This window comes from Colossoma macropomum, unplaced genomic scaffold (assembly GCF_904425465.1).
Source record: "Colossoma macropomum unplaced genomic scaffold, Colossoma_macropomum, whole genome shotgun sequence".
In the NCBI taxonomy this organism is placed as follows: domain Eukaryota; kingdom Metazoa; phylum Chordata; class Actinopteri; order Characiformes; family Serrasalmidae; genus Colossoma; species Colossoma macropomum.
Genome location: NW_023494799.1, coordinates 23489134 through 23507401, shown reverse-complemented (window position 1 = coordinate 23507401; position 18268 = coordinate 23489134). Strand labels below are relative to the sequence as shown.

Sequence of the window (18268 nt, the reverse complement as noted above, 5' to 3'; positions counted from 1 at the left end):
CACCCGCCCGTTCACTCACTCACTCATTCATCTTTAGCTGAAGACTCTCCACAAGGTGAACATTAGATATTAGCTTTTGCTGTTTCACATCAATGACACTGTATACATTTTTAGTATATTGTGAGACATATATCGATATGTAAGAATAACAATATATGTAACAAAATATGTAACAATATAATCATAATACTAGTATTTCCTCCATATCGTGTAGCCCTAATGCCAGCTGTGGGCTTCGTTTTTCTTCCTTTCTTTATCTTTCCGAGTCTGTACGCACGCAGTGACTCAGAGCTGCTGACAAAACCCATCAGCACAAAGCCTGCTTCCCCATCAGTCCTAACAAGTTTTCCTGCATTCATTACTTTTCCTCCTGCATTCTTATTGCTGCAAGCCTGCCTTTGAATATAAGCTTCAATTTCTTTCCCCTGGACAGTGTGGAGAGTAATTGACTGAGTGAATGGGAGCTGGAATCAGGACAACAAGGCGCGTTTACCTTCTGCTACCTTGTAGTGAAGCCCAAACACAGCATTTCTGTCAGACTTATTCGTTCCTGTTCAACATCAGCAGCTGTTTACACACTCAGTAAAGTCTGGAATCACTCACCATGTTTATAACTGTTGTTAATATATTTAATAAAAACAGATAAAGTGTTGACTGAAATATAATAATCTAATATAATAGTCTAATCATCAGAAAGTATAGTGTTATATAGTTACTTGCCTTTTGACCACCACTTCTGCATCCTGGATTTTAATTTTAATATCTATCTATCTATCTATCTATCTATCTATCTATCTATCTATCTATCTATCTATCTATCTATCTATCTATCTATCTATCTATCTATCTATCTATCTGTCTATCTATCTATCTGTCTGTCTGTCTGTGTGTGTGTGTGTGTCTGTCTGTCTGTCTATCTGTCTATCTAGCTAGTTAGCTGGCTAGCTAGCCAATTAGCAATCTCACTAACTAAATTGCCAGCAATTAATCTATCTGTCTGTCTGTCTGCCTGCCTGTCTGTCTGCCTGGAAAACTAGCTATTCATCAATCTAAATTACTAACTAACTAGCTCGCTAGCAACCTATCTATCTATCTATCTATCTATCTATCTATCTATCTATCTAACTATCTATCTATCTATCTGTCTGTCTGTCTGTCTGTCTGTCTGTCTGTCTGTATGTCTGTCTGTCTATCTGCCTGTCTGTCTGTCTGTCTGTCTGTCTGTCTATCTATCTATCTGTCTGTCTGTCTGTCTGTCAGTCTGTCTGTCTGTCTATCTAGCTAGTTAGCTGGCTAGCTAGCCAATTAGCAATCTCACTAACTAAATTGCCAGCAATTAATCTATCTGTCTGTCTGTCTGCCTGGCAAACTAGCTAATCATCAATCTAAATAACTAACTAACTAGCTCACTAGCAACCTATCTTTCTATCTATCTATCTATCTATCTATCTATCTGTCTGTCTGTCTGTCTGTCTGTCTGTCTGTCTGTCTATTTTATGTGCAGGCCTGTGTCCCCTTGTTTTGTCTTTTGTCTTTCCAACTTGTCTCTCCATCCTTCCCTCTATCTTCCTCTCCTCCTCCACCGTGTTGTAATCTAAAACATGACATATCCAGTTTCATTCCCAGATTCTTCAGGCTTCCCCGTAACTCCTTGTGACGTCTCTGTCAAACTCATCAAACAACAATTCCAAACTTTTGAATGGTAGAGTAACATTGATTTAGCTTAATGGAATGTGAACATTTGCTGCTCGCTCTTTGTTTCTGAGACGCCTTCTCCGTATCTCAGAGCCATCCTGTCACAGCCTCTGATCTCTAACAGCACTCTCCACATCAAAACCCTCCATGCCTTTGGCTTTTAACAGCTGTAATTGCTTATTTTTACTCCCCTGGGGTGCGTCTCAGTTCGCCTCGAAAAGCACATCTGCGTGAAAACTGAAAACAAAAGAAAGCAGAGAATGCCTTGTTTTGTAAAAAACAAAAAAAAAACAGTCTTAAATCAGGGAGGGACTGCTTGGCTATGGGAAATGGAAAGAATTTCAGGGGGCACCGTTAGAAGGTAATCTGATTAGAAAGTGACCGTAGAGTCTTTACAGCCACATCTGCAGGTGAAGAGAAATGTCTTCTAATCTGAATGATTTCCATGCAGAGGGGATCACTGCTGGGTTCAGATTTGGGTGTAGTCTGAATTACAATTGATGTAGATCTGATTTCCGGTTCAGAAAATATGACCTTACATTATTTGTAATATCTTGGAGATATTGATAATTATATGCCTATGAAGAGAGATTCATGCACACACACATATATATAAATTAGACATGTTCACAACTCTAGTTAGATTTCATCAATATGAAACCAGTTGTGCTGAAGATACAAAGTGATTGAAATATGAAGTTTTAATATAATTAACATCAAAACACAAGTCCTAATAAAATTCCAGAATTAAGTTCTAATAAAAGCAGTAAATAGTGGTGATCTGCTGATTAATACAGATAACTCAAATAACGTATTTAATGAGATAATTACAGTATATCATTTATTATTTGATAACTTATTGTGACTAAAAGATTTGAAATTTTAAATAAAACTAAAAATATCTTCAGGTGACTCATTTACAATATTTAAATCTAAACTGTACAAATTATTATTGATTAAAATAGCAGTTATTATTATATTAAGTGGTTCCAAACTTTAAAACAGTGTGTATCTCATCCCACCCCCCCACACACACACTCTTTTGAGGCAGGTTTGCCTTGTGTGAGTGAAGTAGAAGGAATGCGGGGGGGTCATCAGGAGGTAATGTGATTAGAAATTGGCCGTAGCCTGTGTGGTGTGTGAGTGGCGTTTGGCTGCAGGGGGTGCATGTGCACCTTACAGGGCGGAAAAAAACAGCCAGAACTTTTGTCCCAGCGAAAAAGGAGGAAGAAAGTGAGTGGTTTCAGGCCAAGGGAAAAGAATGCTCTCAGTGCGTCTCTCAGAAACCCAGCTTAGTCCCACCTGCAGGGGAGACGGTGGTCTGTCCAGCTGGCACTCGCTTCACTAAAAGCACTCTGCAGTGCTGTATCAGTGGGAGAGGCTTTCAGAGGTAATATGGACACTGGCCGACCTTTGGTGAAGCCTACATTTTTTTCATCCCTGATGGACACCGAGCCCAGCTTTGTTGTTTTCCCCCTTTTCATCTTCAGTATGTGTAAATATGCGTATGTTTATTATGCGTGCACAAGGTCAGAGTTTTTGTCCTGCCAAACCCAAAATTCCCTTGGAGGACCAATAAAAACTGTCTGTCTGTCTGTCTGTCTGTCTGTCTGTCTATCTATCTATCTATCTATCTATCTATCTATCAGTGCTGCTTAAAAGTTTTTGAACCCTGAATTTCTTCATAAATGTGACCTAAAATATGATCAGGTCTTCATTTAAGTCAGAAGTCATAACAATAGACAAAGAGAGCCCAATAATCAACCAATTATGTGTTTGGTTGATAATTAGGGTCAGGAGGTTCAATCAATTAAATGACAATCAGGTGTGAGTATTGCTGATCCTTCAGCGTCAAAGTCTGGTCTTTACCATGCATGTTTTCTAGTGCATGCCATGTCTCAGTTAAACGAGATTTCTGAGGACCTCATCAAGGAAATTCAACACCACTGTTACCCTTCCAGGAGTGGTCATCCAACAAAAATGACTCCAACACCAAGGCTTAGAATATGCTGTGAGATCACAAAGAACCCCAGGGTATCAACCAAAGATCTGCAGGCCTCTCTTGTACTGGTTAATGTCAGTGTTCATGAGTCCACAATCAGGCAAACACTGAACAAGAATAGTGCGTGTGGAATGATAGCATGGAGAAAGCCATTACTCTTCAAGAAGAACATTTCTGCCTGTTTAAAAAAACCTGGATGATCCAGAAGACTACTTAATAATAGTAAAGATAAGGTAAAAATGGAACTGTATGGCTTAAACGAGAGATGTTATGTTGGTCATCCCAACTTTGAAACATGGTGGTGGCAGTATCACAGGTTGAGGCTTGTTTTACTGCTGTTGGAGCAGGACAGTTTGCCACCAGAAGGTTGTCCTGTAGAAAGGCAACAACCCTAAAGATACCAGTTAGTCTACAAAGAACGGTTAAAGCAGAAGAAATGGTGCATTTTGAAGTCCTTAATCCAATAAAAATGTTATGGCAGAACCTAAGGTGTGGCGTTCATGCAAGAAAGCCCACAAACATAACAGAGCTGAAGCATTTTTGTAAGGGGGAACAAGCCAAGATTCTACCAATTCAATTTGCTGGACTGATCAACACTCACAGGAATTGTTTGGTTGAAGTCATTGTGGCGTAAGGGGGTCACACCAGTTCCTGAAAGCAAAAGTTTACATATTTTCGCAAACAAAAAAATGTAATGTTATATTACTTAGTTCAGTAGATGAATGATAAACAATATACGTTTGTGTTATTTGTTTAATTGCATTCTCTTTATCTATCTAAATGAAGATCTGATCATATTTTAGGTCACATTTATGTAGAAATGTACAAAATGATATCTGTCTATCTATTTATTCATTTTCCATCCTTCCATCTGTCTCTGTCTCCTCCTCCGTCTTGTCGGAATTTCCAACATGAAATCCCTTGTCTCATTCCCAGAGCCTCCAGACTTCCCCGTAACTCCAAGTGACATTTCTCCGCTCGGCCTGTCGTGTGGCTCTATTTAAAGCTCAGAAGGCTCCTTCTATCCTCCAAATCTCCTCTGCAGTGATTCATCACTTATAAACGACACACACATACACACACACACACACACACACACACACACGCTCAAGCTGTTGATTATTAAAACCTAATCATGTCTATTCCTGCCTCTGAAGAGTGCTGTAATTAGGAACACTTGTTGTCCTTGGCTTTGCCAGGCTGTGTGCAGGTGAACGGAGGCTGGCTTTGATTAGTTAGGCTGTGCGCTGTCTAACGCCTGCTCATTTGAGCTCTACCTCTGATAGACATGTTCAAAACAGGAGAAAAGACCATGCTGTTGAAATTTTAAATTTGGTTCACTGCGCAATCTTCTCAGCAGATTTGATGAAGTCTTTCAGTGACATTAATGCAAATGTACAGTACCAGTCAGAAATTTAGAATAACAGTAACAAAGTCAAATCTGTGAAATAATACATATTGAATCAATATAATCATTGATGTTGGGCTTGTGAAAAATCTGATTGACACATCACAGTTTAAAGAGGCAAAAACAGTAACTGGTATAATTTATTGACATTGGTTCAACATTTCGCAACTGTAAGTTACACTGAAGTTCTAAACTTCTCATTGGGTGGGGCATTTTTTAAAGTAATAGGCATTAACTTTTCTGGATTTTTTTCTCTTTGGTATCTAGGTAGATACAGCCAAGTGTGTGCTCATTGGTTAGGACTTCAGGAGTTGAACTGAAGGACTCAGGCCTGGGACAAACTGTTGTTGCTGTTCTGTTGGTCATCAGATGCTGTCAGGCTGTTGGTGAGCGTCGGAGGCTGTATATAGTCAGTGCGGTGTGTATGGCACTGTTGGCTCTAGTTGGTTCTTTGTGGTCAGCTGTGAGAGAGGGCGAATGAGGAGAGGAATGAAAGCAAGAAAGAAAGCAAAACAAGTAAATAGCACAACAGCACACACAGAGAATAACTAAACACAAGTTTTAGAAGGGCCTGGGTTCGATTCCCCGGCCGGGCGACCAGGGTCCTTTCTGTGTAGAGTTTGCGTGTTCTCCCCGTGTCAGTGTAGGTTTCCTCCCACAGTCCAAAGACTTGCAGTTAGGCGAACTGGAGATGCTAAATTGCCCCTAGGTTTGAATGTGATGGACTGGCGACCTGTCCAGGGTGTTTCCTGCCTTCTGCCCAATGACTGCTGGGATAGGCTCCAGCACCCCTGTGACCCAGGAAGAGAAATTACTTAGATAACGGGTGTGTGTGTGTTCCTAGGTTTAGGTGTAGCTTTCCTTAGTCAGAGAAAGCCCTTATAAAGTGTCTGTGTAATCATCAGCACACTGCTCCCTTTGCTCTGTTGTGCTTACAAAATAAGAGCATGCAGGTCAAGGTCTCACCACACATGCACAGAGAGAGAGAGAGACTACCACACCTACTCATTAAGCATTAACAGGTTCACTCTGAATTGAAATACTAATCACGTAAGCGCTACTAGCACCCACGACTGTCTTATCTGCCTGCTCCTTGGTATGTGTTTGTCCTCTAGTGATGTCCGGAGTCTCAGACATGTTTTAGTTTGAAAAGCTCTAATGACATGGGTTGTATTTGTCAGAGCCTGTGTGCACGCACACACACATAGACACACACACACCTGTGAGCCTACGTGCATGCTCGAGTGTAAACCCCTCAGCAATAAAGTCTTTTCTCTGCAGCAAAGGTCAGAGGTCACACTCTCATTACCTCTTGGCTGTAATTTGTTTTGAGTCTTGTCCAGACCAGGGAAGATCGTGTTGTTGTGCTCAGGGGATGCCAAAAAATGGCAAAAACATCCCAAACTTGAGCTGTGTCTCAAATCGAGTAAATCTGTAGAATGTTTGCCATTTTTAGTGTGAGTATTGTGTTCACAATGGCTCAAACTGAACACTAACGTTTCGTACTAAGCCAGGCACTATACAGTGAAGTACATAGTATTTAGTGAAGAAAATAGTGAATAGTGTAGAGTGTAAGCATATAATGTATTACATAAGAATGTAGTGCAAAGTGTAGTGATGTAGTGCATAGTGTATAGGATAGTAATATATTGCACATTGTACGGTGTAGGAATGTAGTAATTATCATATAGTATAAGAATGTAGTGCATAGTGTATAGGATAGTAATATAATGCAGAGTGTAAGATGTAAGAATATAATAAATTAGTGCATAGTGTAGCATGGTAGTGCACAATCTACAGTGTAAGGAAATAGTGCACAATGTAGTGTGCAGTGCAGCGATATAGTGCATAATGTAGCAATGTAGTGCATAGTCTGTAGTGAACATAGCGTACAGTCTATAGTGTAAGAATACAGCGTATATAGAGTTAGAACATAGGGCATAGTGTTGCAATGTATTGCATAGTATATAGTGTAAAAACAGTATATTGTGTAAGAATGTAATGCATAGTGTAGTGTATAGTGTCAGCATATAGTGCATAGTGTGTCGCTTATAATTTAAAGTGTACTGCATAGTGTAACAATGCAGTCCATAATCTATAGTGTAAGAATATATTGCATAGTGTAAAAATGTAGGGCATAGTCTATAGTGTAAGAATATAGCATATAGTTTATAGTGTAAGAATGTAGTACATAGTGTGAAGGTATGAAATACAGGGGATCCTGCGGGATGAAGGTAATATGAGGGAGGCGCTGTAGTAGACTGGTTCACCCAGTTGGTCATTCATGGCCTAGCAACTGTAACCATGCCTGGGATACCTCTGAAAAACGTTACAATATGCCATAGCATATTGTTAAACATGAAAACTTGCCAGATTTTCTGAGAGATTCATGAAAAGTGAATTGTTACTCATTTCTCAAACTGAAAACAAAAGAGATGTGGAAGATCTGAGTTAATGTGCATTACCAGACTAGAAAGAGTAATTCCAGAAGAAGAGCTGTTAAACCAAACATCAGCGCCGCAATGTAGCAATGTGGTGCATAAAGTATGGTGTGAAAACAGTGAAAAAAGTGCATTGTGTATGATGTTAGAATGCTGTGTGTAGTGTAAGAATATAATGCATTGTGTGGCAATGTAGTTCATAGTGCTGTATTAGAAAGCAGTGCATAGTGTAATGCAATGCATATAATGTTAGAATGTGGTGTATAGTGTAAGAATATAGCATACAATGTAGAAAAGTAGTGCGTCATGTGCAGCTTATAGTGTTTAGTGTTCAATGTAGTACATTAGGTAGCAATGTAGCGCAAAGTCTATAGTGTGAGAATGTAGTGCATAGTGTATAATGTAAGAATGCAGTGTATAGTGTAATAATATAGTGCATCATGTGTAGCTTATAAAGTGTAGTGTTTGCATGTTGTGCATAGTGTATAATGTAAGAATGTAATATACAGTGCATAGTGTAAGAATGTAGCGTATAGTGAAAGAATACAAGCCACAGTATAGCAATGTAGTGATTAGTGTAGACATATAATCCACAGTGCAAGACTATAGTGTATAGAGTAAGAATGTAGTATATAGCATATAGTGCAAGAACTCAGTGCACTGTATATTGTAATAATAGCGTACTGCAACAATATAGTGCAAAATGTATGCTGTAATATAGTGCACATTGTAAAAATCTAGTGCAAAGTGCCTGACTGGCGACACTGCTGTGTTGTTTATTATCATCTTGCTCTGCTTTACTCAGAGAGGTGTGTGTCTGTGCATCTGTGGTATGGATATTATCCCACTGAGGATTTATGCCATCTGCCTGTCTGTCTGTCTGTCTGTCTGTCTGTCTGTCTGTCTGCAGCTGTGGTTGATATCCGAATGACAGCGGCGTTTTGTGTTTTGCTCCATAGCTTCATGTTGTTGTTGTCGTTGTTGTTATTTTAGCATTTTCTTTTCATCACATTAAAAAAACACTGTAGTTGTAATGAGAGTCATTAGATGTTTCTAAGCAAGCCTGAAGCAACTCATTTTACACTCTCTGTTTTCAGGACGCGGAAATAACAGCAGCGTCTGTCACATACACAAACACACATAAACAGGTGCCATGCTAACATTAGAAACACGCTAACATTCTTGACAATGGCAATACATGTATACCAGGAGATGGTCTGAGGTGTTCATATAACTTTGTTCTATAAATTTTCTATGGATTTGTGTGAATGCAGGTTTGTATAATGTTGATGTCAGAAAAAGAACTTGTATCTGCAAAATGGTAACTTTACATGAGATAGAAAAAACCTTTTTAATTTTTAATGGCAGTTATTGCAAAAAGATTTCACTCCAAGTAATTTTGGATCACTTAAATTTGTCTGAAAAAAATACAATGTTTAGTCCCCACAAATTACTTTCTCAACATCAGGAAAAGCAGCCTCAACAACTAAATATAATATCAGAGTATTATATTTATTTTGGAGCAGCAGAAGAAGAAGAAAAAGAAACACAAGGGAGACCATGATTCTGCTGCGAGAAGCACTGTTTATTGAACACACTGGCAGAAAAGGCACATACAGAGCACTGAAACCATGGGGGAGGTCATTAATAGCCACTTCACCCTGATGGTGACCAAACCCCAACACAAAACGCTGAACTAAATCCACACCCCCAACACAAAACAACACAAGTAAGATATACACATAACTTAAACTAAGAACAACCAACACTAAACAGCACAATAAGTCCCTTAAGGCGCACACATACCATGAGCCTTTGCGTGGAGTCCTCTGCATAGCCACGCCTCCAGACTCTCTCGATGCCAGCACCAGCCAGTAGCAGGACACTATACAGCCCCCCTTCAAAGGTCAGCTGGTCTCCAGCTTGAGCCAAGTCCTTGGTTGCACACACAGTCTCACCAAAACAAACACCACGGAGCACTTGGTCTTCAGCAGAGAGCACCCCCCAGTCCTCACCCATGGCCACGTCCCTGCTGCCACAGCTCCTCTGGTGGCATAGTGCAAAGCTTCCCACAGCACATCACAGCTAGGGGTGAGGCAGCAACAATGGCTCTTGTCCCGGCCCTTCATGTCTCACCGCCACCCATCGCACCAGCGACACTGTCCTGAATGCCTCTATTGTTGATGACTGACTTAAGCTGGACGATGGTCACCTTCCAGCCATGTGATGTGCCCCTCTCAGTAAGTGAGCAGTAGAGATAATCAATAGAGATATCAGTGAGATTGTGGTGGCAAGCATGATAAGCCATCTGTAGTCCACACCGCATTTTGCCCACCACCTGTGGCCACCACCGAACCCCTTCTTCTGGCATCTGTCTACTTGCTGGACCAGGCTTGCGTCCTCCTTATCTCAGTGCTGATTCACAAATTGCTCCGCTGCTTGCCTTGACGCTCCCGCATTCTCCTCCAGGTCACCGGCAGGGGGTGGGGGGGGTGCTATCCCACTTTTGACACCAGTATAATATCAGCAGTAGTAACACAGGGGAGGCAATGATTGTGCTGTAGGAAGTGCTCGTTATTGAATACACTGGCAGAATACACTGGTATAAGCCATACACTTCACCCTGATGATGACCAACCCCCAACAAAAAACTCTCAACTAATATACTATATCAGTATTTAGTGTGTCCACCCTTTAGCCTTTATTAAAGCTTAAATTCTTTTCAGGAAAATCTCTTTTTAAGTTTTTCAAAGAAATTTGAGTTCAAAGTTCAGTCTTAGAAGCTGGTTGATCATTTTCTGAAGTAATCAAACACAATCAGTGATGTTGAGGTCTGGACTCTGGGGTGGCAGGTCTACTTATCTATTCAATATTCTTTATATATGTATATGTGTATACAGATGTATGCAAAAGATTGAGCAACCCTGGTCAAATTACATTTATTAATTTTGAAAATATGCTGACTGCATGCATCCACTACCGAGAGCACACTTCTGCACATAACATATATTAACATATAAAAAAAGTAAACATAAAATGTGGCCCTTGCAAAAGTTATGGCACATTTTATGTTTTCTGTTTTAAATCTGTTTCCATATTACTTCATACCTCTTCTTTTTCACCACATATATCGACTTAGAGTATAAACAATAAAACACTGTCATGGAATTGATTCTTTCGTGGCTTTCCGTCTTTGATAGCCTTCATATTTCTGAAGACGAATGACTTCATCAACATGGTTATTTTTCATCATTTTCAATCTTTCTTTTTCCCATAGTACACCTGTTGTACAATATACATCACACACTGCAAATTCAGTAAGGTGGCACCAACAATTAATTAGCTATTTATATCTTTGTCAAAGCTTTTGAGGTTTCTGAGTTGCCACATGTTCCTGAGTAGCAACCCGCTGGTTGCTAGTGCCACCTGTTGTGTCTCATTTTATTCAGCAGGTATCATATTGGTTTTGCCGTGTCTGTATGTGTGTGCCAGATGCAGAAGCTCCAGCATTAGTGCGACAGAAGTCAGACACAGTAAGCGCTGCTGTCTGGTGACCCCAGTCTGTCAGAACCTCATTCAAACACACCCCCCCACCCTCCACACCAACACAGACGTGCCAGAACACCTGTTTGCCACCCAACCATCAGCTAATTTGGCTGATGCAGCCGGAGCTGTGAGATTGAAAGCAGAACCGTGCTACGCTAATCTCCTCACATCTAAATTGCTGCACACAATCAGTCTAAATACACTCCATTAGCGCAACTGAGCAGATAGACTGTCCAAAAGTTTGCAGACATCTGCTCATCCAGAGTTTCTTTTGAAATGACAGGCGCTAATAGAGAGTTTGTCCTCCTTTGCTGCAGTAACAGCCTCTAGTCTTCTGAGAAGGCTTTATACTAGATGTTGGAACATTGCCATGAGGATTTGATTGCATTTAGACATGAGCATTAGTGAGGTCAGGTACTGATGTTGGATGGTCATCCCAAAGGTACTGGATGGAGCTCCATCACTCCAGGAATGCAGTTCTAATGATTGGCATTGGGCATGATGAGCATAGGTTTATGTGAAATACTTGCTGACATTTAATTGCCACATGAATCATTACAATTGACTGTGATCTTTTTTGTTCATATCAATCAATCAATCAATCAATCTATTAACCTTTAAATAATCTCAGAGAACATTGAGGGTGACCCTCATTTACAATGTTGCTGAGTTGATACAGAAAAAAAGGATTAATAATGTGTAAGAACATATCAAATAATAAAATTAATTTAATAATAAAAACAACACAAAAATATAAAAACAATAATTAAAGTGTAGTTAACAGGTAAAAATTAATAAAATCAAAAGAAGATAAAAAAACAAAAGGAGGATAAGATCAAAAAAGGGAACTAAAATTAATTAAAATGACTGAAATAATAATAAAATAATCATAATTAAAACAAGAATAAGAATATGAATAATAATAAATAAACAAATAAATGTAAAAAAATATGTATATGTATGCAACTATTGATGTAAAAAAACCAGCTAAATATGTAAAAATTGCTGAGTACCAGATGCCATATTTGGTGAAAATAAGACAACATTTGATCAGATGAATCTTAAAGCAACTGTAAAGCATGGTGGTGGATGCATTATGGTTTGGGGCTACTTTTCTGTCTCAAGGTCTAGCCAACTAAGCATAGAATTGATTGTCAATTGTCTTTCATACTAGAGCATACTTGAGGAGAATGTGGGAAAGTTTGAAGCAAAAAAAGTGGACCTTACAGCAGGATAATGATCCCAAACACACAAGTAAATCCACCAAGAAATGGCTCAAAAGGAAGATTTAGCAATGGAACTGACCACCCCCCCCACCCCGCCCCACTTACCCAAAATGAGGTGCATCAGCCAAGACATGTTTTATGTCTGAAGTTTGCTTCTTTTGTTTAGCACCGGAGCTATGAGGCTAACGAGTTATGTACTTACATTTACATTTGTTCATTTAGCAGATGCACAAGATCTGCAAGGTGTGGAAGCTGAGCTGAAACAAAGTACCTAGAATTGCATTAGCCTCAAACTTCAGTGTGAAACCAAAGTAGGAAACTTTGAAAGCCACACATGTCTTGGCTGATCGACTATGTTTAGGATAAGGGTGAAACTATTCTTACATTTCGGGCAAGCGATTTGTATCAGCCTGGTCCTCCCACCAACACGGACTACTACAAACCGAGTCTCTAACATTCTCATCCACCCACTGCCAGTATATTTAGTTTTTACCCCAGCATGTTGTGCTTCTGACCGTGCCTTTCAGCTCAGGCTCAGGCCAAACATTTTATAAACAGAACTGAATAAACAAACAGGTGATCAGGTGCATTTTCGTATGTCAGAAACAATCTGTCGGTCACTGTGCTTTGCAGATGCTGCGGTTTTCTTATGTGTGATTGGTAAGCCACAGCAGGGTCTACTGACCAGCAACTGGGTCAGACAGTCAGAGGAGATGTATTCTCGTACTTCTCTCTCTCTCCCAGTCTGACTATCTGCTCTCTCTACCACTCATTCATTCTCTCCTCACACATTTCCTCGCTCTCTTTCAATCCCTCATTCTCTTTACCTCTCATTCTTTTTCTCTTTGCTCATTTTTTCTTTTGATATGCTGCATACTCTCCATCTCTTTTTCTCTCTTATTATCTCCCTCTTGTCTCTCTACCTCTTTCTCACTACCTCTCTCTCTTGTCTCTCTCTCTTTCTCTCTTTCTCTATCCCCTTCCCTCTTGTCCATCCCCCCTTCACTCTCTCTCTCTCTCTCTCTCATACTTTCTTTGTTCATGTATTCTCACACTTCTCTTTCTCTCCCAGTCTGACTCTCTCTACCACTCATTCTTTCTCTCCTCACACATTATCTCTCTCTCTTTCAATCCCTCATTCTCTTTACCTCTCATTTGTTTTCTCTTTGCTCATTTTTCTCTTTAATTCATACTGTCCTGTTCTTTTTTTCTCTCTATACTGTCTCTCTACCTCTCTCTCCCCCCTCTTCTCTCTCTCTCTCTCATTCTCTGTCTTTCTCTCTCTCTCATTCTCTTTACCTCTCATTCTTTTTCTCGTTGCTCATTTGTCTCTTTACATGCTTCATGCTGTCCTTCTCTTTTTCTCTCTTATACTGTCTCCTTCTTGTCTCTCTACCTCTCTCTTTCCCCCTCCTTCTTGTCTCTCTCTCCCTCTCTCTCTCTCTCTCTCTTTCTCATGCTTTTCTTGTTCATGTATTCTCATACTTCTCTGTACTCTCCCAGTCTGACTGTCTTGTTCTCTGTACCACTCATTCATTATTTCCTCACACATTCTCTCTTTCTCTTTCAATTTCTCATTCTGTTTACCTCTTATTCTTTTTTCTCTTTGCTCATGTTTTCTCTTTATTTGCTTTATACTGTCCTCTTTTTCTCTCATATTCTCCCCCTCTTGTCTCGACCTCTCTCCTTCCCATCCCTCCTTCCCAACAATTTTTCTTTAGTTTTTAGTCATTACTGTGGGCATGGATGAGGACCTCCAAACACACTTGTGCCCAGAAGCTTCACAAGATCATGATCCATCCCTATTTCAACTGAGAGACCTCCAAAATGGATAGACATTGCATTTCATGGCTACTGTGGAAAGGGGTCAACCAAAATATCAACCACTTTTATTTTTCTCGCTTTTGTGGAAATAAAGCACTTTTCCTCGTAGACAGCAGTCCCCACAACTGAAAAATGTTCCTGATTTGGTCCCGACAAAGAGCTGAATACACTCACAACACCCACCCTGTACCAGAGTTTATGCTGTCAGGTTGTATCGGCGTGTGAGCAGACGCTGAGTGGCAGCAGGTGTCATGTGTACGTTGTGTGGTTGTGTGGGAGAAAGTTTTTAATGGTTATGAGATGTCATTCGCTTTCCTCACTTTCTGATGGCTGGGAGACGGCTGGGGACGGCAGCGTTGGTGGATGATTGATTATACTGCACGTCTGCGGAGGGTGAGGATGCAGAGGGAACACGTGTGCCTGTATCTGCAGAAACAAGTCTTTAGTGATCATATCGTTGAGCTCAACCTTTCCTCACAACCTCGAGTCTCTCACATCACGATCACGCTCATCAGATGCATCTTATTATAGAGCAGTAAGAGTGGTTCAAACGTAGAACGTGAGAAATGTTTTCAGTTCTGTAAATGAGAGCGTCTGAGGTGCTAACAGTGTGAGTGCACCTGCTTGATGGCAGCTAACTGTGATTAATGGCTGTAATGCACTGAGGCAGGTGTGAACCAGCTGTTTGTGCATTTTGTAGGTAAGCCTCAGTTCCTCCACATGGGAGAAATGGTGGATGGGGTGGACATGAGGGCCGAGGTCGGGCTCCTGAGCCGGAACATCCTGATCCGAGGAGAGATGGAGGCCGGTTGCTATGGCAGCGAAGCCTGCAAGTTCTTCAGCTTCGACACGTTTGGGGGACACCTGAAGGTACGACACTCCATCACTGTCCTAAGTGCAAGACAGTAATGTACTCTATACTGAAGTCATGCTAGACGAGGAAAACATTTTCAGTATGTGTAAATATAATGGGTTGTGAAATACACAATATACACACATGTATGACCGCCTCACAGCAACTGAACTCTGTATCACTCCGCCACAAAAAAACCTTGTGCTGTTAATGGAATAATCTTTGGCTTTCATGCTGCTCGCAGGGACCACCGAGTGTATTGATGAAGTAAGAACCCGTTCGTTTTTGTTTAAACTGAGGGGCTGGTGACCTCTATTCTTAACTAGAAATAGGCTGGTCAGCAAGCTAACAGGCTAAAAGATAGCTAACAGCCTAAACAACTCCATCATTAATATCACAGGCTTGATTTAAAGTACTTATGGTATGATTGACTGTAAAACGGTGGTATAAATGTGTAAAAATGTCACTTGAATGGATTAAACGCTTCAAATGTCCATGTTTCAGACAAAAGTAGCATCAAATCCAGGCTGGATCCCAAATGGCTCTGTATTCCCTAAATAATGTGCTATGTAAGTTTTGAAATACTAGTGCACTATTTGTCGAGTACTGATGTGGCTGAATCCCAAATGACTTTTTGTTAGCCATATTATGCACCGTTGGGTTGCAGGAGTCACCTTCCAGCTATAAAACGTCCAGAGACACTGTAGGTAAGTAAAAAGAAAAAAATTTACTCCATTAAAAATGTAAGAGTGGAACCGAAAATACGAGTGAAAGTCAGAAAGTCTCGCCAATCCAACATACTCAGTGTGTATATTATAAAGGGAGATTCACTCAAAAGAGGCCCCGAATATTCTGTAATAACTCTCGCTAGGATGAAGCGATCTGAACAAAACAATGTGCAATGTGCTCCTCAGTATATGGAGCTTCAAACAAGCCAGGATGCCCCTGCATTGGAGCGATGAGGTAGGTGGCGGACACGCATCACAACGTTTAACCTCCGTTTGCAACTTTCGGGTGCATACCCCCCGCACCCCTTCATGTGTCTGGCAGAAAACGGAGATCACTTTAAGCATTGCATGTAATGCAATTAATTACACATACATCAAGGTATGTAGCATATTTTTTTGGTTCAGATTGCTTCATCCTAATGGGAGATACAACAGAATATTCAGGGCACTTCCGAGTGAATCTCCCTGTAGTATATTTAAATACTTAGTACTGACTATGTATACTTAGTACTAAGTATGTACAAGTAAAAAGCAAATGAGCTAACATATACATTTACAGACATTTTTCAGACCCCCAGAAATCAACTCTGATATTTTTATATATAATCCAATAAAACACAACTCTATCATCAGATGAATTAGGACTCTGTTGTCTCTCTCTATGAGTGAAATGTTGTGACTCTGTGTTGAGCTGCCAGTGAGCAATGAGGGGTACAATGGAATGAATGAAAACCCCCTACTGTGAAAAAAGTAAAATAACAATAGCAACTAAACCCTGTAAAATACTTTTGGAAATGTTGCAGCTTGCTTGGATTAATTCAGTATTATGTAAGATTTGTCTTTTGCCCTAGGCTATATTAATATTGTGCTATTTAAATGAAACTATAGAAATAATCCCAGTTTATAGTAATCTCATGCTGTAAAACAAACTGTAGAAATAAACTCAGGTTATGTTTATCTCATGCTATAAAATGAAACATAGAAATAACCCCAGGTTATATTAATCCCATGCTTTAAAATGAAACATTTCAATAACATCTGATTATGTTAATCCCATACTATAAAATGAACCATAGACAAAACCCCGGGTTATATTAATCCCATGCCATAAAATTAATAATAGAAATGAATCAGGTTATCTTAATCCTGTACTAATCAATAATCCCTTCCTGAGTTGGATTGAGCAGAAGAATTCTCAACCGTGCAGGACAGGTGTACTAGAGGATCAGGATTGGTGCTGCCATAGACCGCACCCCTGCTCCTCTTTAAACGCTGTCCTTGCTTAACTTGGGGGACAAAAAAAGAATATCTAGTGTGTGAACTTGGCTTTTGGAGTGAGGGCTCCTGAAGGTGGTTCCTCCAGCTCAGCGTTACCGTGCCGTCACACACACCAAGCAGAACAACGGCAGCCTTCAGTGGGTTCTCCTGCAAACCGGGGCTGCACACAGAGCCTGTCAGCATGTGTGTGTGTGTGTGTGTTTGTGTAAGGGTCACGGAGGCAGCTGACTTCCTCCATAATTGCTCCATATCTAGCTGCTTCTGTTCCCTCCTCACCTTAGCTGTCACGGGGAAGGTTGGCATGCTTCTCCTGGTGGAGAGAAAAAAAAAAAAACAACATCGTGCTATGCACCATAACTAGGCCACTCCACCTTGTAACGACCCAAAGGCCTGATGAAAGTAGGCTAGTTAAAGGAATAGTTTGGCAAAAAAATAAGTAATAAATAAATAATTCCCCAGATATGGTTAGTCAGCCACATGTTTGGTGTCTGATGTTTGCTTCTTTAGGTTTGAGATAGCTTATGTAGCTAACGAGTAATGGAAGCTTATAGCTAGTGATTAGCATTGTAGTTCATTTCGCATTGGCTTCAAACTGCACTGTTGGAGCAGCATTCTGGCCTTAATCTAGCATTTAAGATGTTATTTGTTGTGTTGTGTAGAATTCTGTAGCACAGCATTGTGTCTCTCAACCTTGTTGGTTTGACAGAATTCACAATTTTGAACTTTTTTAATTTCTTTCCTTCAATGTTCAACTCACTACAGTACCCAGTATGCATTGCACAAATATGTCAAACAACTGCTGGAAAGACAGTAAAGAAATATGCTGTTGTAGCAGCTAATTAATACAGATGTGATGTCAGTGGCTTAGATCCAGGTTCCTTCTGCATTAGCTTTCAAATATCTGTCCCAAAACACTTGTAGTTTTTCAAAAACTTCTCCAGCTTTGAGGTACATCATTTTTGTTGTCTTTAAACTGGAAAACCTTGCTGTAGAGACTGCTGTGGTACCACTGTAGGAGGTGAGTAGGCATGTTTACAACAGAGGTAGCGATGGTTAAATGTTACGTTTGTGGTTGGAATGTGACTTTAATGAATCTTAAATATATTTAAGTGGTTTTCTTTTATCTTAAAAATGTTTACGCATTTATAAACTGTGATTTTGCTCAAATGCTCCATCTTAACCCATTCATTTTGGACTCGCTCGAGAGCGCCCTGTAGCATTTGAGAAACCTGGCAGACATTACAGAGTGGTAATTCTCCTCTACAAG

The 18268-nt window shown here is 40.2% G+C and overlaps 1 protein-coding gene across 2 annotated transcripts in view; it reads left to right on the top strand.

Annotated features, from left to right (window-relative positions):
• LOC118819056 (cell migration inducing hyaluronidase 1) overlaps positions 1–18268 on the top strand; it is a 173401-nt gene that overhangs the window by 119829 nt on the left and 35304 nt on the right. For both annotated transcript variants that reach the window (XM_036586671.1, XM_036586670.1), the window contains exon 12: positions 14843–15012. In XM_036586671.1, the coding sequence (XP_036442564.1) occupies positions 14843–15012 (170 nt within the window). The remainder of the gene's footprint in view (positions 1–14842; positions 15013–18268) is intronic.